This window comes from Myxocyprinus asiaticus, chromosome 8, assembly GCF_019703515.2.
Source record: "Myxocyprinus asiaticus isolate MX2 ecotype Aquarium Trade chromosome 8, UBuf_Myxa_2, whole genome shotgun sequence".
Taxonomy (NCBI): Eukaryota; Metazoa; Chordata; class Actinopteri; order Cypriniformes; family Catostomidae; genus Myxocyprinus; species Myxocyprinus asiaticus.
In genome coordinates, this window is record NC_059351.1 from 1588084 (window position 1) to 1611618 (window position 23535).

The 23535-nt window shown below is 38.8% G+C and overlaps 1 protein-coding gene across 1 annotated transcript in view; it reads left to right on the forward strand.

Moving 5' to 3' along the window:
• Nucleotides 1–4611: 4611 nt before the first annotated feature.
• dchs2 (dachsous cadherin-related 2) overlaps nt 4612–23535 on the forward strand; it is a 45081-nt gene continuing 26157 nt past the window's right edge. Inside the window, exons 1-8 of the mRNA XM_051704959.1 lie at nt 4612–6351; nt 13604–13795; nt 13888–14119; nt 16335–16571; nt 21269–22303; nt 22397–22584; nt 22748–22844; nt 22958–23115. Coding sequence (XP_051560919.1) covers nt 4612–6351; nt 13604–13795; nt 13888–14119; nt 16335–16571; nt 21269–22303; nt 22397–22584; nt 22748–22844; nt 22958–23115 — 3879 coding nt within the window. The remainder of the gene's footprint in view (nt 6352–13603; nt 13796–13887; nt 14120–16334; nt 16572–21268; nt 22304–22396; nt 22585–22747; nt 22845–22957; nt 23116–23535) is intronic.

Here is a 23535-nt window from a genome sequence, read left to right on the forward strand (position 1 = left end):
ATTTATAGGTAGTTGCAGGGGTGTAAAAAGTGAAAGAATGGAAACTGAGTGAAAAATTAAGAGTCCAAGTATCTAGCTGAAAAAGTAAAAAAGTATTCACATTAAACTGTACTTAAGTATTAAAAAAGTGGCGGCCTGGGTAGCTTAGTGAGTATTGATGCCGACTACCACACCTGGAGTCGTGAGTTTGAATCTAGGGTGTGCTGAGTGACTCCAGCCAGGTCTCCTAAGCAACCAAATTGGCCTGGTTGCTAGGGAGGGTAGAGTCACATGGGGTAACCTCCTTGTGGTCCCAATTAGTGGTTCTCACTCTCAGTGGGGCATGTGGTGAGTTGTGCATGGATTGCAGAGAATAGCATGAAGCCTCCACACACGCTACATCTCCATAGTAACGCACTCAACAGAATCATGTTACAATAAATACATGTTTGCAAAATGATTTTTATGTGCTGTTGTACGTAACACGGCAATTTCCTGGTGGATTGAACACTAGAGGCGGTAAAACAACAATGACTTTTATCCCCTTTCACTCAAATCACGATTCTCAGCTCATAAACACGTACTTTTTGCCTTGTTCCTCACACAATGATATCTTATGACATATAAACACTTTTACTATAGTGCATGACTCATTTTAACTTTTGCATTAGACAAGCAACTACATTTACAAGCTTGTTCAAGTGTGATCAAATTGCGTGGTAGGTCAGCTGATAGAGTGTTGCATATGTGATACAAAGCACCGGGGAATGAGTCCTAAAGAGCACGTGAGTCGACATGTGAGCAAACGTGTCATAGAAGCACCACAAAATGATGCAATTATGTGTTTTTCATCTCACATTTGCTTTTTATGACACTATTGGTTAGGTTTAGGTTTAAGGTTTAGGGTAGGGAGGTCAGTTTTATTGATTTAAATCTTGATAGAACATTAATCTTAAAAACCTCATCTGTTTAGGGGAAAATTTCACTCGCTTTTAGCGCCACACAGTGGACATTTCGGAACTGCCTTGAGACGTGTAATGAACCACATAATTTTATTTTGCAATGTTGCCACAGTCACGCAATGTTCGTTGCATGGAAGAAGACACTCACGAATTGCGATCTCAGAGCACCCAGCCGCTTGAGACAGAGAAAAATTCAAATGAAGCTCTGAAGAACGTTAGTAATGTTGTTGATTTTGTGAATGGTTTTCTGAGGTTTGTTACCCAACCTTTCTGTTGAGCATGATGTTGAGGCTGAATTCAATAAAATGCATGATTAATATTTACTCAGATATGTACAGTCACAGATGGTCTAGTCGCACAAATATTTCAACGTATCCGAAGCTCAGATCAGACCCAATGTTCCGCCTCTGCAGATGGTTGGAGCTCCACACATCCATTGTGAGACACTGCATTTGAAATGACTGACCTCTGGTCTGTCATCTGTCATTTTCGGATGCAGTGAAAAGGCGGCTTCAGTCCAGTAAGACGAAAGAAAATGATCTGCAAAGATGTAGTGAGTACTTTTGAAGTTTAAATAAAATTGTAAAGAGTAAAAAGTAAAAGTACAAGTATTCCATTTAAATTGCACTCGAGTAAAGTACAAATCCCCAAAAATATTTACTTAAGTATAATACTGAAGTATTTTTACTCAATTACTTTACACCCCTGGGTAGTTGATAAACAACATAGGCATGAACCTTTTTTTTTTTTTTTTTCAGAATCAACATTTTAGGTTCAATTTATATAAGGGAAAGCGTAGGCCTATATTTAATCTGCTGTATCAGGTCATCATTTCAAGTTTTTTTAAATCACCATTTACCTTTTTTTGCAGTTCACTTTAAGAGATATATGCCTCAAAAGCCTGTTATCATATCTGACACACATTTTAACTTGATTTTTCTATTAAAAAAAAATATATATTCAAAAGTTTAACCAAGCACAAGTTGCTTTGATTCAGCAAATACTCATTTTTAAATATTTGTAACGATATAATTGTAATTGTTACTTTTACTTTATCAGAACCAACAAAGATTTCACAGCAAAAAGACATGTGCATTACAGCACGAAGAGAGCCATTTTGGAAACGATATAACAAGATCTTTTACTTCCAAAAATAGCAAGGAAACTTTTATCAGGAGGCAGATATAATAGCCATATCACCCTGTAGCTCTCATCTGGTTACCCACTGAAGCTAAGCAGGGTTGAGCCTGGGCAGTACCTGGATGTGAGACCTCTTGGGGAAAACTAAGGTGAATGTTAGAAGAAGTGTTAGTGACACCAGCAGGGGGTGCTCACTCTGTGGTCTATGTGGGTCCTAGTGATGGGGACATTTTACTGAAATAAGGGACTGTTCTTTGGATGAGATGATATAGTGCCTTTCTACAACTCAGGGACACTTTACAAATCCACTACAGAAGACAAAAACATACAACAATGGAGCATAAATAACAAAATAAGATGTTAAACTGAGGTCCTGACTTTCTGTGGTCATTAAAAATCCCCAGGCATTTTTCGTAAAGTGTCCTAGCAAAATTTCCCTATTGGCCCTTATCAATCATGGCCTCCTAATAACCTGCATCCATGAGTTGGCTGTATTACTCTCCTCTCCACCAACAGCTGGTGTGTGGTGAGCGTACTGGCGCACTATGGCTTCTGTTTCATCCATGTGGATGCTGCACACTGGTGGTGGTTGAGGACAACCCCCTGTTCATTATTGTATGTAAAACGCTGTGAGTGTAGCGTCAGACAAGTGCAGTAAGTGTAAAATTAATTTCATTTCATATATATAAAGAGATAGATAGATAGATAGATAGATAGATAGATAGATAGAAAGAAAAGACAGAAAGAGTGATAGATAGATAGATAGATAGATAGATAGATAGATAGAAAAGACAGAAAGAGTGATAGATAGATAGATAGATAGATAGAAAGAAAGAAAAGACAGAAAGAGAGATAGATAGATAGATAGATAGAAAGAAAAGACAGAAAGAGTGATAGATAGATAGATAGATAGATAGATAGATAGATAGATAGATAAAGACAGAAAGAGTGATTGATAGATAGACAGACAGAGACAGATAGATAGACAGTCAGACAGACAGTCAGACAGACAGACAGAGAGATAGATAGATATATAGATAGATAGATAGATAGATAGATAGATAGATAGATAGATAGATAGATAGAAAAGACAGAAAGAGTGATAGATAGATAGACAGACAGAGACAGATAGATAGATAGACAGACAGATAGTCAGACAGACAGACAGAGAGATAGATAGATAGATAGATAGATAGATAGATAGATAGATAGATAGATAGAAAAGACAGAAAGAGTGATAGATAGATAGACAGACAGACAGACAGATATAGATAGACAGACAGACAGATAGATATATAGTTAGATAGATAGATAGATAGACAGATAGATAGATAGATAGATAGATAGATAGATAGATAGATAGATAGAAAAGACAGAAAGAATGATTGATAGATAGGCAGACAGAGACAGATAGACAGACAGACAGACAGACCGACAGACAGACAGACAGATAGATAGATAGATAGATAGATAGATAGATAGATAGAAAGAAAAGACAGAAAGAGTGATAGATAGACAGACAGACAGATATAGATAGACAGACAGACAGACAGACCGACAGACAGACAGATAGATAGATAGATAGATAGATAGATTGAAAGAAAAGACAGAAAGAGTGATAGATAGACAGACAGACAGACAGACATAGATAGATAGATAGATAGATAGATAGATAGATAGATAGATAGATATATCAACATTAATCAAATATTAAAGTTAAATTAAATATTATCAATATAACTACTATACTATAACATAAAATATATTTTTAAATAAATATTTGTAGTATGTTAACTTATTGGATCTCTACACCTGCTGAGCGCTATACGCGTCACGTGACTCGTGGAGAGCCTGGCCAAAGTCTTTATAGCATGTCCGTCCACTGTCGGTCATCTCTGGAACATATCTTATTTCCAGTCATGACAGTGCAGCTCCAGTCTACTTGAATGGGGGAACACCAAAATGCTCTCAAAAACAGTTGGCAACACTGGAATCATAAATTGTGAATCTTAACCTCATATTACGCTAGAAAACGTATTTTTCCCCCTCCGGCTTGTATAGCTAATGCGCATGCGCGTAATAGAGTTGATTGACAGTCGATGTATCTAAAAGGTGATTGGCTCTTTTACCTGTATCGCAGGACATCTTCTCTACATCCGTAGACATTTGGGCGTTCCAATTCCTCCCATTCATTTGAATAGAAGTGGCCCCGTCTCTGCTAAATAATCTCTGGCCTGGCAGAGTCACGGACAGCCGCTTATGCTGCACAAGCAAAGACGCTGTTCATGCCGAACTTCCTCTTATCTGCCGTATTTTCTTCATAACCTCGCAACCGACAGTATTCTGTATTTAACATATATAACGGAGAAGCGATGTCTGAAGAGGTTGTAAAGACACGGAAGGACAAGTGCTCTTGGGAAAGTTTTGGAGAGTGAACTTCAGCTCCAAGACGTTATTTCTTGGCTATAATGAATGCCGAATGCTCTTAACTTTTTTATTTATTTATTTATTTTTTATTTTATGTTTTCATATGAAAATGGAGTTTTGCGCGCGGACTTTGCTCCAATTGATCTTAGTTTCATTATTGTGTGATTGTTGTAGCGCACAGGTGTTCAATCTCAGTCTCTCTGTAGAGGAAGGGTCACCTGCAAAAACTATCGTCGGGGATATAAAAGCTGGACTGCCCGCAAAAATCCAAAATTCTGGATTCTTTATATCTGAAAGCAAAGACTCAGATGTTCTCCGAGACTTGGAGATCGATGGAGACACCGGCATCATCTCCACCGCCGTGATGTTGGACCGAGAGCGCACGGATAAATATGAGTTTGCGGCCGCCACTTTAACAGGAGAGGTTATTAAAGTTACCATTGAGGTGACGGATGTAAATGATCATTCCCCGGTATTCCCTGTAAAAATAATCCAGTTGAATGTGTCTGAATTAAGTCTCCCTGGAACCCGTTTTGAGCTGGAAGGAGCACAGGACCAGGATGAGGGTGATTATGGCACTCAGGGCTACAGAATTACTGATGGAGATATGAGAAAACTTTTTAAAGTAGAAATCCGTAATAGTGGAGCTGGTGTTTTCAACTTAGACCTTATTCTGCAAGCAAGACTAGATAGAGAAACTACAGACTTCTATAGACTGACGATTGAAGCGTTTGATGGTGGTGTGCCACCGAAAACAGGCCAGTTACAAGTGCATGTTACTGTACTTGATGAAAATGACAACCAGCCTGTGTTCGGTCAGTCTGAGTATAGTGCTGTCATCCTGGAAAGTGCCCCAATAATGACACCTGTCTGCCAGGTATTTGCGACAGACCCAGATCTTGGCATCAATGGCCAGGTCATCTATGAGATCAACCGCCGTCAAAGTGACCCGAACGAGTATTTCATTATTGATAGTTCCTCAGGTATCATTCGAGTCAATAAGTTTTTGGACTATGAAAATCAGTCATTTTTTGAGCTCATTGTGACCGCATGGGATTCTGGGACTCAGCCTGAATCCTCCAGCACTTTTGTAAGTATTAAAGTCCTGGATGTCAATGACAACCACCCAAATATTAACATCCTGTTTCTGAACGAGGCAGGAGCACCTGAGGTATCGGAGGGAGCGGGGCTTGGAGAATACGTTGCTAGGATTGCAGTTTCAGACCCTGATTTAGGGGAATTCAGGAAGATCGATGTGCTCCTCCAAGGTGGGGATGGGATGTTCACCCTCAAATCCACTGACGATTTTCTTTATGTTCTCTGTGTGGATGGACCACTGGACAGAGAGGTGAAGGACACATATGACCTCACTGTGATTGCCTCCGATTTTGGCTCTCCTCCTCTGAGGAGCGAAGCTACATTTCAAGTTAAGGTCACCGATGTGAATGACAATCCACCGATTTTTGACCAAAACAACTATGAGGAGAGAATTCCTGAGGATGTGCATGAGGGAACAGCTCTCTTCCAAGTGAAGGCCACTGACAGAGATCAAGGAGAGAACTCTGGAATCATCTACTCTGTTGAACAGTCAGAGCAGGAGCATCTGTTCAATATAGATCCTGCATCAGGTCTCATTACTACTGCTGCAGGCCTAGACCATGAGAAAGAGACAGAGCTGAAGTTCTTGGTGATGGCGACTGATGGTGGTTCTCCGTCGCTCTCCTCCACAGCCACTGTGACCATCCACGTGGAGGACGTCAATGACAATAAACCCATATTCAAACAACAGTTCTATAATGTAACCATCAAAGAGCACACAGCAGTTGGGACATGCATCTTGCAGGTAAAATTATTATTATGTTACTGTTTATGATAGTAATGTTCTTGGCTGAATTTTTTTTTAGCAACTATCATATGATGGTGATAATTTGGCACTATTATGTGCAACATGGCCAAGTGTGATGTCTTGTGATTTAACACCATTTAATTGCTTTAAAGCTACACTATGTAAGATTTTTTTGTTAGAAATGAGCAAAATCTCATTAATGAGCAAGTACACCAACAATCCATCTTTCAAACCATGTTTTTGCCATACCCCGATTCACTACGGTAAGTTTATAATAATGATTTATATTTAAGAGCTGTCGGGACGGATTTGGTGGTAAATTGCGTACTTCCGTCAGTCATCGGTGCGTGTTTACGTCATGTCTGTAAATAAAGAAAGGAAGGTTTGGAGTTACTACAGCACGTGTCTATGTCACAACACATGAGCAATATTGACCATGAATCATTCAAAAAGGCAACCAGTCTGGGGAATCAAAATAAAGAAACCTCGAACCGAGAACAGTCCGCAAGCAAAAATGGAAAGCGAAAGAGCTCGTAATAATAATAAAACACGAATCAACATCGGCTTGGCTTTTTCAGAGGTTGGCGACAACTCAGAGACCTGAAAGGATTTAAAACCGATCCAGAGATTGAGTTTTTCTCGCGTGACACGTCTGGACCGTTTTATTGGGCTGTCTTATAGCGTGGTAGTTCGTTAGATAGTGTTAGCCACTCTAATGGGGTATTTTATTATGGATTGTGGTACTGCAGTGCTTGATTTCATTTTCAAGGAAGGACAATGGGAAAAAATTAACTTTATGCTGGTAACAACACCAGTCCTAAACCAGTTACTACTTTAGTCTGTATGCCTGCTAACTAAGTTATAATAGTTTCCACGGTTTGACTTTATCTGATATGACTAATGTAATGGGAGCTAGCTGATAGATAGCTGTGCAATGTGTATAAACCTCACACTCCTGACCTCAAGAGGTGCACTAGCTACTGATGCTAGGGGCTGTAGCCTTTAGCCTCCTCGTTAGCGCACCCGCCTCCCATGCCGGAGATGCTGGTTCGAGTCCCATACGGAGTGGGTAGAACAGGAGCGTCACACTAACAATCATTGTCAAATGTCAGTGTTGCCTAACTTTTGTAACGTTATTTATTTTGAAATAGTTGTTTTCAGTAAGTCAAAACAACAGCGGAAGATATGCTACTTACCTGCTAATAAGACATATTTTTTGGATATCCATCTTTTTCTTCCTTTCGTTATTTATTTATTTCTGTTTTTGAGGGGAAGGGGTAAGTTTTGTTGTTGTTAGTGACATTCGCTCTGATAAATTGATCACCTGTTACCATGGTTACACTGGTACTCCTCAAACAGAGCCAAAGCCCAGCGCACGTACTTACCAAAACAGTGTTCCTCCACAAGTAAATTGCAGTTCTATGCTTGAACCGCTAGAGGGCCAAAGTTACACACCCTCTGTCTAAAACAGCTCCCTATGTCGTGAATCAGTATATTGTGAACACTAATTCGGGCACTGGTAAGGGTACTGATCCACTGAACATTGGGACACTTATGACTCAATCACCTGCAACACGATAACGAGCTCGTACATTCAAGCGCAGCTGTTATTATTCGGCACCATCGCTGTATAAATGACACTATCATTCATTTTCGTTGAAGATGTTCAAACGTACAGTGTTTCACTTTCATGGTAATTATGAATGAAAGACAGTACAAACAACATCTCTTTTAAAGAGAAAATAAAGCTTGGACTTTATAGTTTTACACTTGTGCTCGTCTTCTAACGACTTGAGACTTCAGAAGACATGACGACATTTCCGGTAAAGAACAATAGTGAACAACGATGCTCCCTGGTTTTAACGGTGCATCAGTACAACCCCCCTATTATTTATACCATGATCAGTGGAAACATGTAAATGCTTCACGCTGCAGCCCCCCCAATGTTCAAGCCAAATCTACACCCTTGCGGTGCATTGTGGGATTTTTTAGGGAGTTAACGTTTCAGTGCACTGGAATGATTTTGTGAATGAGGTGGCCCTTAAAATGGCAGACTCAAGTCAAGTCAAGTCATTTTTATTTGTATAGCGCCTTTCACAACACACATCGTTTCAAAGCAGCTTTACAAAAGATCAGGCATTAACAGAAAATGAAACTGTAATATCTATAATGTCTTAGATTCACAATCAGATACGATTGTGAATCGTGTTTAAAAATAAGCAATTAAATAATAATTGTATTTATAACCCCAGTGAGCAAGCTGAAGGTGACTGTGGCAAGGAACACAAACTCCATAAGATGTTGGTTAATGGAGAAAAATAACTTTGGGAGAAACCAGACTCACTGTGGGGGCCAGTTCCCCTGTGACTAACATCATGAATATAATGACAATATTAGTTATTTATGTGCAGTGAAGATCATAGTTTAAAATTATTAAACTAAGTAAGTGTTAAGGGTCAGTGTTTAAACAAAGATTTTGAATGAACTGTAAGATTAATGACTAATGTCTTTGAAGTTCATCCTGGATTAACTGCAGAAGTTCACATAGATGCATTGTCCTTTGTTAGTTGGCTGATGAAGGGTTTTATTGGCAGTTAATTGATAGTCTATGTATCCCATTTCAAGACTGTAGTCCATCAATAGACCGAGGTGATGCAGGCAGAGATTAGTTAGGTGCATCACAGTTCAACCAGCAGGTCATTTCGGTGAGGTTCTGTGGGGTCTATCCTAAGTCCAAGGTTGAGGCAGTGGCATATGAAGTATCCCATTTCTTATGGTTGGAGTTGGCATCAGTTCATCCTCTGAAGTCCATCGTAATAGACTGAAGTGATGTTTTGCTGGCACCGGCTGCTATTAGTCATCATCACTCAGAGACACGTAGCAGTGGAGTCCAACACGAAACAGTAATGGAGCTGGATCTGGCCAGTTCTGGTGACCTCAGGATATGAATCCTGAGATTGAGACAGGGAAACAAATAGAATAATATTAGCATAGATGCCATTCAATTTATTGCAGAATTATAGATCACAATCAATGTTTCTGGTTTCTGGTTTGTGCATTACAAATAAAACACTCACTGATTAGTGCCCTGTCTACTGAACTTGGGAACTGATTGAGACGTACCCACAGTGTAGATTTAACTATTGTGGAGAAGGCCAGTGCATGACAAATAAAACATTGTTGTGAACACAATGCATTAAGAGACGCTGTGTTCACAAAACACACACACACTCACTCTCCAAAACAGAGACAGTACTGGGGTTTTTCTGCAGAAACAAAGACAACAGTGTTGGAAAGTAGCCACGACGCACTGGTCCCCGCTTTGCATCCCTGTTTGTGAAACATGGTACCAAATCTGCCGCCCGGCACAAGTGTACACAATCGTATTTATAGTTCCAGTTTATTGGAAAAACACCTACTTTTAGTTCCACATCAAGCTATTTATAGAAAATGCCCATCTTTCTTCAAATCCCTAGAGTGTTGTTAGTTTTCATTCATTTGAATAATTATACATTTACATTTGACTTTATAGAGCCATAAGCACTAGAGGTAGACCGATATATCGGTTTTACCGATTTATCGGTGCCGATAGTTGCTTTTTGGAACTATCGGTTATCAGCAAAAATCTGTGCTGATAATTTCTGATAGTTTTTTACATCATTTCTTATTTTCAGTATACTTAATTATACTTTAAAGTCCAGCGTTATGCACCAAATCTTCATTTTTTCTGGTGATTATTGGGATTTTTGTTTAACAATAAACCGCATATGGGATTTTATTCCTTTTGTTCTCTTATTCTGTGCCCACCATAGTAAGAAAATAATAAGATTTGTTTTTTTTTGGAACATTCTATAAATTGATTTTAAAAACTATCGGCCATTTAATCGGTTATCGGCCTATCCCACCACCTTAGTTATCGGTATCGGCAAAATCCACTATCGGTCGACCTCTAATAAGCACAGGTTTTATTTCATAATAATTGAGTAATATTTCAGAAGTCATTCAGTGCAAACATTTAGATGAGTTATCTATAATATTAGTTTTCAGATAAGGTATTTATTTTGACTGTTTTGTTTTATTTAAACTTCATTGTTTGTGAGAATATTCATGTTTCTAAAGCTTCAGCAGTTCTATTGTGTTTGCCTTGACATGCAGTATATTGTATCTTTATGTCAGATTATTTAATTTCATGCTTAGTAGTTACTTGGAGAAAGTTCATGTACTTTTTAAAGATATTTTCAGTGGAAAACATTTACTGGTATTCCTCTTATTAAAGCTGCAAACAGCTCTGCATGCAGTGTTTTGTCAGACAGTTACTTGTAAACTTTGACCTTGAGGTCCGAGTCCTTCCACCCACTAGAGTCATAAAACTTGTGTAATATCACTTTTATGAAAGAAAGGCTGGGATCATAAGGTGCTGCTGAAGACAGCAGATAATATAGCCTAAGAAAAGGATTCGTTAGCTCAACAACCATAACGTATGACAATAAATAGCTTCTACTTAGTAACGTACAAATTTATGAATATTTTTAAGCTTTACCTAATTTTCATGAATGTGTGCAATACAAAATATCAATTATAAGGTGAACTTGGAGTGATAAATAAAGTTAAACAATAATTGTGAATTATGTGTTTGGCTTAAAAATCCATAATATGAAGATTTTAAGTACTACTAACTCAAATGATCAAGTACAGTACTGAGGTTGTGAGAAATACCCATAAGCCCTTGAATAATTTAATCATATTTGTTTGGTCAGAAAGAACTTATTGGGACATTTACTTAAGAATTCATAGAGATTTTAGCTCTTTTGAGCATTATTGATGTTGTTTTACTATAATTAGTAAAACAATGTTAGTTGAATCTACTTAAAAAGCATGATGCAAAAGTGCTACAGGATATTTTAAGTAAATCCAACACACAATTTTTTCAGTGTTGATGTAATGACTTGAATGATAGCAGAACTAAACAAGTGTGTGAAGGACAATAAACTATTATAATCTGTTATAATCTAAGATTTAAATCTGTTTTTGCTTTAGTTCTATGTTATTTGTATGGGGAAAAAGGCATATGTGTACGATATCTGGTCTTCCATATCCTGAAATATAAGAAAAGAGGATGCGTATGAATTATGGTGACATGATTACTTGTAATGGAATTACTGTTCATGTCAAACTATGTCAAAAACATTTACATTGTTAGAATCAAAGATCAAGGTCCGAGGTCTGTGTTTGTCATATTCATGGTAAAGTAAACCTCATTAGAAAGCTTAACCTACTTCTAAGCACCTGTCCTTCATAATCATGGTCTTTCTTTCCTGGACTTGAATCAGCATGATTATTTTCAGTGTCTCTTGTCACTTCATCAACAGAAACCACCTATAACATATACTGGCACAGAATTTCTCCTCACATTTTTAACACTTCAGTTAAAGGAATATTCCGGGTCCAATACAAGTTCAGCTCAATCAACAGCATTTGCTGCATAAAGTTGATTACTACAAAAATACATTTTGACTCGTGCCTCCTTTTCTTTTAAAATAAAAAGCACAATTCTGTGTTCCAGTGAGGCACTTACAATGGAAGTCAATGGGGGTCAATTTGTAAACATTAAAATACTCACTGTTTCAAAAGTATAGACACAAGACATAAACAATATGTGTGTTAACATGATTTTACTGTGATAAAATCACTTACTAACCACATCTGTGTAAAGATATAGCCAGTATTACAACTGCATTACATGATGATGTAATGTCAACAAACCCTATAATCCTAAAACGACTGTAAAAATGACAATTTAAACAACTTTACAGCTCAAATAATACATGAGTTTTAACAGAAGAATTAATGTAAGTGCTTTTATAAAATTATAAGCTTCACATTTCTGCTTAAAAAAAAAATTGGCCCTGTTGACTTCCATTGTAAGTGTCTCACTGTGACCTCGATTTTTGTTTTTTGTTTTTTTCCTTTTCTCCCCAATTTGGAATGCCCAATTCCCAATGCGCTGTAAGTCCTCATGGTGGCGTAGTGACTCACCTCAATCCAGGTGGCGGAGGACGAATCTCAGTTGCCTCCGCGTCTGAGACCGTCAACCCGCGCATCTTATCACGTGGTTTGTTGAGTGCGTTACCGCGGAGACGTAGCGCGTGTGGAGGCTTCACGCTATTCTCCGCGGCATCCACGCACAACTCACCACACGCCCCACCGAGAGAGAGAACCACATTATAGCGAACGCAAGGAGGTTACCTCATGTGACTCTACCCTCCCTAGCAACCGGGCCAATTTGGTTGCTTAGGAGACCTGGCTGGAGTCACTCAGCACGCCCTGGATTCAAACTCGCGACTCCAGGTGTGATAGTCAGCGTCAATACTCGCTGAGCTACCCAGACCCCCGATTTTTGCTTTTTTTAAAGAAAAGAAAGAATGAGTCTAAATAAATATTTGTGGTAATCAATATCATGCCACAAATTCTGTCAACTGAGCTCAACTTCTATTAAACCCAGAACATTCCTTCAAAAATGTTTTATTTATTTATTCAAAATTATGGCATCTACAGAGGACCACTTCAAATAAATATTTTAAATAAAATACACAGTGGAATTTTAAAATATGACAAAAGCAGTTGTACCATTATGTACAGGATGTCAACATAGAACATTTAGTATCACGCCAAACAGCATTTGTGTTAAAGTCCTAATGTTTAATGATAGAATTTGTATCATACTATAATGCTTTTGACTTCCTCTAAGACACTTACAGCATGTGATACAACACTAACACTAGGTATGATTTCAAGTGCAAAAAACAAAACCTAAAAACACCTTTTTCATTACTGTTGCGAATCTGCTAATGTACATCTGAGAATAATCTTTTAAGTTGATCTGTATGTTTCTATATTAACGTTCAGTAAGAGTGATTTTGGCACTTCACCTGTTGGAAAAAGTGTGTCTTCAATTAGTCTAAGAGTCTTAGCGGCATGTTAAAAACACAAAGCGCATTAAACAGAGTCTTTCAGCACCTGCAGATTACTCTGAATTCCCCAATACCTGCATGGTGCTGTTTTTCAATAGTGTTTCAAGGGAAGATCTGTCCTCTGCTCCAAGAGCAGTTCAGTCTTAATTTTTTAGAATATTGAATGCTATGTGAACACTTCTGACCTGTACTTTTTCTTAGATGGGATTCTGAGTAATTCCTAGCATTTAAAAGCCAAGAAGATGCTGCCATGTTTATGAAATTTCCATCTGTACCAGGTCACTGCCATCGATGCCGATGATGCTGAGTTTGGAGCAGTGCGGTACTCCGTCTCTGATGGCTACATCAGCAAGGATTCCCACCCTTTCTTTCACATCAACTCTGTAACTGGGGCAATCTGTGTATCCCAAGACATTGACCGTGAAGCAGGCTTTGTAATCTTTGACCTGTTGATTAAAGCTGAAGATCAAGTGAGTTCAAGTTTGTTAAACCTGCCTATGCAAACTCTAGATTAAGTGAAACAAGAAGCCGTTCTTAATTTAAATGTTTTCTTTCTGAATAGGATGGTCTCAGTTCACAGACATTTGTTCACATCGATGTGGAAGATGTTAATGATAATGCTCCAGTTTTTAGTCCTGAGAACTATATCACAAGTGTGAGCAGCCATGCCCCACCTGGCACTGAGCTCCTTAGCGTTTTTGCCTCTGACCGGGATTCTGGCAACAATGGGCAAATCACTTATAAGCTCTTACCTGGAGATTCTGCCTCTTTATTCACTGTGGACCAGTCAACAGGTAATATGCTCGGAGTTAGCATCCACTGTGAGTTTCACTGAGATTTAAAAACAGTACATAACTTATCAAACATACTGTGAAAATCTGTGTTGCTTTCTACATGCATAAAATGATGGTCCATGGGCCTGCGTAGATAACTCACTTTTCCTGTTGAGACATGTTGAGTCCGAGGGTCAGACTCTTGTAAGTCTTCTGTAGCCGATACAGTAATCACTTTTGTCACCTCCCAACAGGAGGCCTGTGGATTTACACAGCACTTTCCTAAAACCTTTCTGGGCATGAGTGCCGATTGAGGGCTATGTAAAAACCCTGCCAGAGTGGATGGAAACTTTCATACAGCACTGAGTGTTAGTGGATGGATGTGCACTGTGTGCTTAAGCTTTATTTCATGTCTTTTTATTAATTGTTTGTACCCAACATCAGTTTTGCAAATGAGTTTAATTTTTAATCTGAATCAATTAATTAAAGTGAACCTTCAGTTAAACTGAACCTTTTTCTTAAAGGGATAGTTCACCCAAAAATGTAAATTCTTTCATCATTTATTCACTCTCATGCCATCCCAGATGTGTATGACTTTCTTTCTTCTGCAGAACACAAATGAAGATTTTTAGAAGAATATTTCAGCTCTGTAGGTCCATACAATGCAAGTGAATGGTGACCAGAACTTTGAAGCTCCAAAAAGCACATCAAGGCAGCATAAAAGTAATCCATAAGACTCCATTGGTTAAAACAATTTCTTTAGAAGCAATATAATAGGTGTGGGTGAAAAACAGATAAATATTTAAGTCCTTTTTTACTTTAAATCTCCAATTTCACTTTTACATCTGAAAGTCACATGTGGTGCCTGTTTTGATTCACTTTCACATCTGAAAGTGAAAGTGGCGATTTAGAGGAAAAAAGGACTTAAATATTGATCTGTTTCTCACCCACACTTATCATATCACTTCAAAAGACATGGATTAAACCACTGGAGTCTTATGGATTACTTTTATGCTGCCTTTATGTGCTTTTTGGAGCTTCAAAGGTCTGATCACTATTCACTTGCATTGTATGGAGCTACAGAGCTGAAATATTCTTCTAAAAATCTTCATTTGTGTTCTGCAGAAGAAAGCAAGTCATACACATCTGGAATGGCATGAGGGTGAGTAAATGATGAGAGAATTTTCATTTTTGTGTGAACTATCCCTTAGTTCAAGTCATCGTTTTTTAACGAATCAGTTGAGTCAATGACTCAACGATTCAGTGACTCATTAATAACATAAAAGATGTGCATTTGTTGTTAGTTATAAGTAAATTGTCATAAGTGAAATTTTCACTGAACGAATCAGTGAAAGAAATAAAAATGAATGATGAATCAGTAGCCCCACCTCTATTTGGAAAGTCGCGAAGACATAGCATTGGAGCAGAGTGATCCAAATAGTGAAGTGTCCCAGTGCTGTTATACTAAATATCATCACTTTTAGAACAGCACCTCATGGTCCGGAACTAACTGTTGTACAATATGTATTTTTATTATTGACTAAGCATTAGTGAATGTTTTTAAATAATTTTTTTTTAAGTATAACAATGTATTGGGTTTGAGATACCAAAGATAGGAATCAGTGCTTTTATTAGTTTAATAGAAATACAAAGAAGTCTTTTTTAGCCGTTTTTAGAGCTTCTGCCACTGCCCTCGACAGTTTACAGTTAATGTACACATTTTCTCTTTTTGCATATTGCATATTAATCATAGTCTCTCCTGTGTGTTCTCACTCTCAAGTAGCGTTGGGGAGTCTGTAAGTCATTTTTACTTCTTTTTCGTTAAAACATCTGAACGAACCAATTCACTGCAATTAAACAAACTTCCCAGCGCTACATATGACAGAAAAGAGCGCTCAGCCGACACTCATGTGTATGTACCCCGTTTGCATTCTCGCCCAGTATTGGTATCGTGCATTCCTACTTAGCATTGTCGGTTCAGAGAGAACAGGCTGCTGATTTGACTATGACAGGGACAGTGTTGCTCCATCCATCCGAGGAATCACATGGTGCTAGTGACAGGACCCGAAGAGGGTTTAAATCAACAGATGATAAGGATTTTAAGGCAGATCAAGGTGACAGAATCTAGCAGGTACTTTACCATCTGTCAAAGGTGGGATCCACAATGTCATGATGAGGATGGCTCAGTCCTGTTAAATGTAATTTGTCTTTTATTTAATGTTTGTGTGTTCCTCAGGAGCTGTCTACTTGAGCTCTTCATTGTCTCAACTGCACAGCAGCAGTGTGAAGCTGTCTGTCTCTGCTTGGGACAGAGGAGGCATGTCTGCGGTTCTTCCTGCTAATATAACAGTGAACATCCTTCATAGCGACCAGCCCCCGGCCCTCTTCCAGAAATCCCACTACACCTTTTCCATCTCTGAGGATGCACCCGTGGGCTCCTCTGTTGGTTTGGTTCAAGCTGTTACACCTGCCAGTGAGTTTACCTTGCTTTTCCTGAGCATATTGCTTATTGTTATTGCTTATTGACCCAACATATTATTAAGTTATTCTGTTTAACATTTAAGGAATAGTTCACCCAAAAATGGTATTCCTCTCATCATTTACTCACCCTTGTGTTGTCACAGACTCATGACTTTCTTTCTTTCGTGGAACACAAACCAAGATATTTTAACAGAGATATGATGTCTGTTTGTCCATACAATGCAAGTGAATGGTGACCAAACATTCAAGCTCCAAAAAGTACATAAAGGCAGCATAAAGGTAATCCATATGACTCTGTTTAATCTGAAGTGATCCAATCAGTTTTGGGTTGAAAACAGAGCGAAGTGTAACTCCTTTTACACTGTACATCCTGCCATTGCAGTCTCTAGACATGATCATGATTATTTCAAGCTCAATTACACTTCCTAACGCACGCTTGACGCATACGCTGTATGGGTCTAGGAAGTGTGATAAGAGAATTACAATTTTTGGTTGGACTATTCCTTTAAGGCAAAAGTAATTGGACACTTTCTGGTTGTCCAAGTTAGTGTAACATGTCCATATTTAATGTGATGAACTACACCTGTAGTTACCAGTAGCATAGGCAGACACCTTTAGTTGTGTGGACCAAGAGAAATTATGGACTGAATGAGATCTGTGAACTTTTTATGCATTGAATTTAATTTTTTTAGGTTTGTAATGTTGTGGTGTATTTAGGACATTTAGCTACAAAAAGTTGTCTACTTTCAGAATAATGAAAGATCAATCATCTTGTGGCTGAGAACAGATATTAATTATTATATTGGGATTTTCCCTTCAAATTTTTGAAAACAGTATGGACATTTTAACCATAGAATGGACCAATTTTGGTCATTTTTTTTACTAGCACAATTCGCTGGCATGTCTTTGGGGGGATGAGAATGACGGATAAAAATGGTGGAAATGGGTGTGGTCGCCATGTCTCCACTATGGTGTCAATAAAATAACTTTATTTTTTCTCTGATCGTGTCACTGCAACTCTACTCTCATTAAAGTGGGGGGCAGACGCTGCTGCGATAGCGAGGATAGAGAGAAAAAGCATAAAAGAGTCCAAATATTACAGCATATGAAAAAAATATATTCAGAGCTATCTACGCCTGTGACCATTTCCTTAAGTTATGACAAAAAATTCATGCCAATAAAATCACACATATGATATTTGGAAATAACATTTTATTTTAGTTGAACGGGAAAAAAAGAGGCTGACGTTAGGACTTCCGAGAGCATTTTTCATCATCCAAAAGAATTTATTTCTGAGTAGCTTTTTTTAGCCCATCACGAGCTGCATTTGATGCAAAAAATAGAAATTATAACGAATAAAATTCATCATCAATTCACACATATGACATTTGTAATTAAACAAATTTTATGTGGATGGAGTTTTGAGTTTTAGGAGTTTTGAGAGCATTTTAACATCCAAAGTTTTTAGACTCAGCATCAAATGTTAACTTGATTTGGTTTTCATAAACAGGTTAGAAGTTATTCAAATATATAGCCTAATTAATACAATTCATAGCAATCAATTCACATATATAACATTCGTTACAAATATTTTCTAAGACGGGGAAAATAAAGTTCGAGTTTGAGCTGCTGCATGATATGGGAGTCCTGTGAACTGAACGCGTGTCTCATCATCACATCTGGTGTTTACAGTGTAAATCGGCACAGCTTCGTTATAAAGAGAGCGATCTAGTTTTGTTTTTTGAGCTGCTGTTGTTTTGAAAGCTTTGATGCTGAATTTATCCAGCCCAACAGCCTCTGAATTTAGCGGTTTGTGGTTTAAGGCCAGCAAGCTTTTGGCTGTTGGTGAAATACAGGCTTAAGACAATGATTGGTTGCACCAGTGTTGGTTAGTCTGCCAGGGTCGCCTGTGTGAAATTTGGACCAGTGGGTTAAAGTCATTTAAAAAATGGCCAAGTGAGTTAGTTTTGAGAAAGTAAAGTTTTTTGTGTGTGCCTTAAGTTTCCAAGTACCTTTTGGGGCTACTGTTTATGGATGGGTTGTTAATTTGATAGAGGTATTTTTTTTTTTTTTGCAAGTTATTTTTGACAATATCAGTAATCAATACAAAGCTTGAAACTCAGTTGAAAGCTATGTAACACAATTAAAGTCCTGGGTGTCAAAACACCGCCACCCTTTTTGACATGTTCCCTGTCCACTATTACTCTAGTATGTCCAGACGCCGTCACCCCAGTGACTAATCCAGTTTACGGGTCAGGGATGAGCTCATCAGAGGGTTAAATGTCAGTCCAGTTGGCAGAGTTGTTAGGGTGGATTAAAGAGGTATTTAGTGTGCTTTGTTTCTTTTGTCTCTCTCAGTCTTCAAGGTGAATCTAAATCAATATATTTGGTGAACAGAATACAATTCCCAGTGGTTACCCAAGCTACCACGGTTAAAAACATTAACATGCTCAGAGATTGAAAACCACTTAGTAGCATCATTTTCTGTTTTAATTGTAAAATGATAAGTTGTAAAATAAAAAATATGATTCCATGATGTCCCAGCTTATCTATATCTTTTATGGCACAGATGTGTCTTAGTGGATAAAAGGTCACATAAAAGAAAGGTAATGGTTGTTATTTTGCATTGGAGTTATATTTATTTTAAGGTGTTTACATAGGTATATGACTGCAAAATAAGATACATTTAAAAAAATTAGTTGATCTGTATAGGCTAAATTTAAAAATGATTAATGTATGACATTAATGCATGAAATATTGTATTACTAAAGTGGTGTAAGGAGTAAGAGATATTGAATTGCTTCATTGAATCACTCCATTCTTGATTTATTTGAGTGATTTATTTATTTTTTGGCTCACACATGTATGTAAACACACATACGCACACAGACAAAAATCATTAGACTTCCACATAATAGAAGACAGTAGACAGTCATCTGAGGTTGTCGTTTAGATTAGCTGATTAACCCACTCTTCAAGTCAAATGAAGAGACAGAATTTCTGAGTTTCTGAGTTGGAGAGGGGGGCAGATCCTTTAATCTCTTGGGGCTTTGGTTTCCCTCACCCAAGCAAACTCTCTAATGCCAAACAGTAGGATTGGGACATTGTCACTGTTATCACAAATGGTAGGGGTGGTTCTAAAAGAAACGGTATGAAAGAGGTGATGCATTGAGACTTCGATATACTTCGGTTTTTGTTCTTCGTTCAGGGGTAATAAGAAGTTCAAAACAGCCGAGCAACGGTATACTGTTTGAGATCATTCAGACACCCGCCACGCCACTGTGGGAGGGGTTTGATGTACATTTAAATATGAGGATGCCTATGGGCCTGGGTAGCTTAGCGAGTATTGATGCTGACTACCACCTCTGGAGTCATGAGTTCGAATCCAGGGTGTGCTGAGTGACTCCAGCCAGGTCTCCTAAGCAACCAAATTGGCCCGGTTGCTAGGGAGGGTAGAGTCACATGGGGTAACCTCCTCGTGGTTGCTATAATGTGGTTCTCTCTCTTGGTGGGGTGTGTGGTGAGTTGTGCGTGGATGACATGGAGAATAGCGTGAAGCCTTCACACGTGCTACGTCTCCGCGGTAACGCGCGCAACAAGCCACATGATAAGATGTGCGGATTGACGGTCTCAGATGCGGAGGCAACTGAGATTCCTCCTCCGCCACCCGAGTCACTACGCCACCACAAGGACTTACTGTGCATTGGGAATTGGGCATTCCAATTGGGGAGAAAAGGGGAGAAAATAAAAAATATATGAGGATGCTCAAGACGACATGCAAAACCTTAACTAATGTGACAGTAAAATGTGTTATCAATGACTTTATGCCTTATCCTATGAGTAGAACTCACTTGAGGTCAGTAAAAGAAACAGTTTTAACCACTCAACGATTATTTAAAGTAATATATATGCAAAAATGTTTTATTTGTCATGTTTACATTCAGAATTCATGGAGCTATTGAGCTAGCAACACGCTATACGCGGCCATAATATGCGCCGATCTGTTATTGTCATTTATGATGATACAACTGCAAAGTGGGTGTATAAAAGAGTGTTAATGGGTAGAATACAGACAAAAGAATGATGATAAGAGAGGCATGTCTTACTTCGGGCAGATGGCACATGAGTGTATTTGAATAGATTTGATTCCTTTTGTAGACTAAATAAACAAAATACAAATCGCGCAACATGTTCTTGTAAAATGTCTCAAAGCGAACGATCATACAGATGTACTCTAGGTAAATTTGCACAAGCTCGCTAATAACTCTACATGCCGGTGTGTTCCTGTTGACTGATTTTGACTTACCGAAGAACGTAAACAGAATAAGCTGTCGGCTTAGAAGTAGGTGGAGCTCTAGATCACACCTACCAATGATGTGGACCAATGACAGTAAGGTGTTTAGCAGCCGGTCAGAAGTTTTCCTGAAAGTTCGCCCTGGCGAGCTGCTACGAACCACCGAAACAAACGCATAAACACCTTCTTTCTGGCCAGATTTTGTTCTAAATAACGTCACACCCATTCGTTCTTCGAAAACATACATTTTCTTTACCAGTTCATGTTTCATTTTCTGTACCTGTAAATAAAATTCTGAAACTCTGCAAATACAAATTTAGTTTGAAATGAACTTTCCATTGTGTTGACGTTTTATTTCTATGATATTTTGGCTGTATTTGTCCTTCTAATTGCAGATTCAGTGGAGGCAGTCTCATACGTCATATCCTCTGGTGATCCACAGGGGCTTTTCTCAGTGGATGCTCAGACAGGCATCATCACCACAAACCAGCCCTTGGACCACGAGTCCCTTTCTTATGTTCTCCTGACCTTACAGTTCCACACAGGTACCCTCCCTATCTACAGCAGTGCTCAGGTCAATATCTCCATCACTGATGTCAATGACAACCCTCCTGTGTTCTCAAAGACCTTGGAACACATCACCGTATCCCATAACACCTCTCCAGGGACTCCACTCTTCATTGCACATGCTCACGATAGTGACAGCCTTCTTAATGGCAGAATTCATTACATGTTACGTCCTGAGAGCCACTTATTTACCATTCACCCACATCTCGGGACTCTTATGCTAAGCAGTGACCTCTTAAGAGATTCTACCAAGAGATATGAGCTCAGTGTTATAGCTGAGGATGAGGGTCATCCTTCATTGAGTTCTACTTTAGGTCTTGTTATAGAGCTGGACTCTTCAGGCCATGTAGAAGACACTCTAGCCTTTGAAACTTTGGTGTACCAGGTGGAAATTGGAGAAAGCGCTCAGAAAGACACCAGAGTTATTCAGGTACGGGCTCATGGAACAACAGCCCAGCGTGCAAGAACCCCTGCAACAGCGCCCCCTATCATCACTTACTCTCTCCAACGCCTCACTGGAGTCCCGCCATTCAGGATCCACCCAGAGAGTGGATGGATGTTTGTAACACAGAGTCTTGACTATGAAACTGAACCCATGTACAGATTTAGAGTCTGCGCAACGGTGCAGTTTGGCAAAACGGAGGCCACTGCCACAGCAACGGTGGTTGTCATGGTTCAGGATGAGAATGACAATGCACCAGTGTTCAGTAGGGATGTGTACATCTTCAGCGTGCAGGAGGGGCCGTCCCCTCATGGGCTAATTGGAATGGTAAAAGCTACCGACAGAGATTCTCATAATAATGGGGTGTTATCCTTCATCTTGCTGTCTGATGGAAAATACTTTAGAATCAACCCCAGAACAGGTCAGATTTTCTGTCAAATACGTAATAAACATAATAAATATTCATCTCAGTATTCTCTTTATTTTACGTGTTTCACTATTTCTCTGGCTGTAGGAGAAATCATAAACCTGGTGGCTTTGGATCGTGAAGAGCATGCGCAGCATGTGTTGAGGGTGATGGTCACAGATCAGGGTCGACCTCGTCTCAACTCGACAACTATGGTTCACATCCTAGTCACAGATGTCAACGATAACAGCCCACAGTTCACACACTTGCGTGCAACTAAAGAGCTAAACGTCCAGGTCATAATCATACATAGTCTGCAGTACACAGGCAATAAAATGCAATTGTACATTTTACTGAAGTTAAATGAACCTTTCGTTACATTATACATTCGATGTACACTGATCCTCTGTTTATATTGTATTGCCAATCAGCAAAATGTTTCAGTGTTCTGATTTACAGGTGTGGGAAGGCATCCCAGTGGGTTCAGTTGTAATCAGTATGTTTGCTAAAGACCTGGATGCTGGAGAGAATGGAACTGTCAGCTTCTCTATGAAAGGTAAATTAATAATTAATTAATTAGAGTATATTAGTAATTAAGTATAATGTAGTGAAGGGTAAATCTCTTTTTGATGTAATCTGAGATGTGCTGTGTTTCTTCCACATACCTAGATAATCAGCTGGGCCACTTTAGTATTGATAGCCGTAATGGGGATATCAAGGTGACAGCGCAGTTCTCCACAAACCCACAGACTCGCTACACCCTGAGAGTTGTTGCCAAGGACAATGGCCCTTTTCCTCTGGAGGAGATTGCAGTTGTTCACATACAGGTGCTTAGTGGGACTTTCTAAGGTGTATGACGTCTCTAATATGTATGTCAGAGTAGGGATAAAGATATTTCGTTACTGGCGGTTCTATTTAGCGTGCAGTCTAAGGAAAAACTGCCTCTGAACTGGGGTGCTGTGGCATCATGGGTACAGATCTGTCCTGGTAACAGAAAAGATTGTAGGTTCACAAACAGCAAGCTTACCCTTAGGTTACTTCAGGGGGGATTGCCCCTATAAGAGGCGTTGTATCTTGAAATCATTTTCTTGAAATCAGTATCTGCATTTTCACTAGCAGAATTTCACAATGATCTGCCATCCACTGCTATCCAAAACACAATTACAGATATCTAAAATTAATGTATTACTTGTTGAAATTCCAATTTCACATATCAGCAAAGCACTTCTTACCAGTAAAAATTGGCT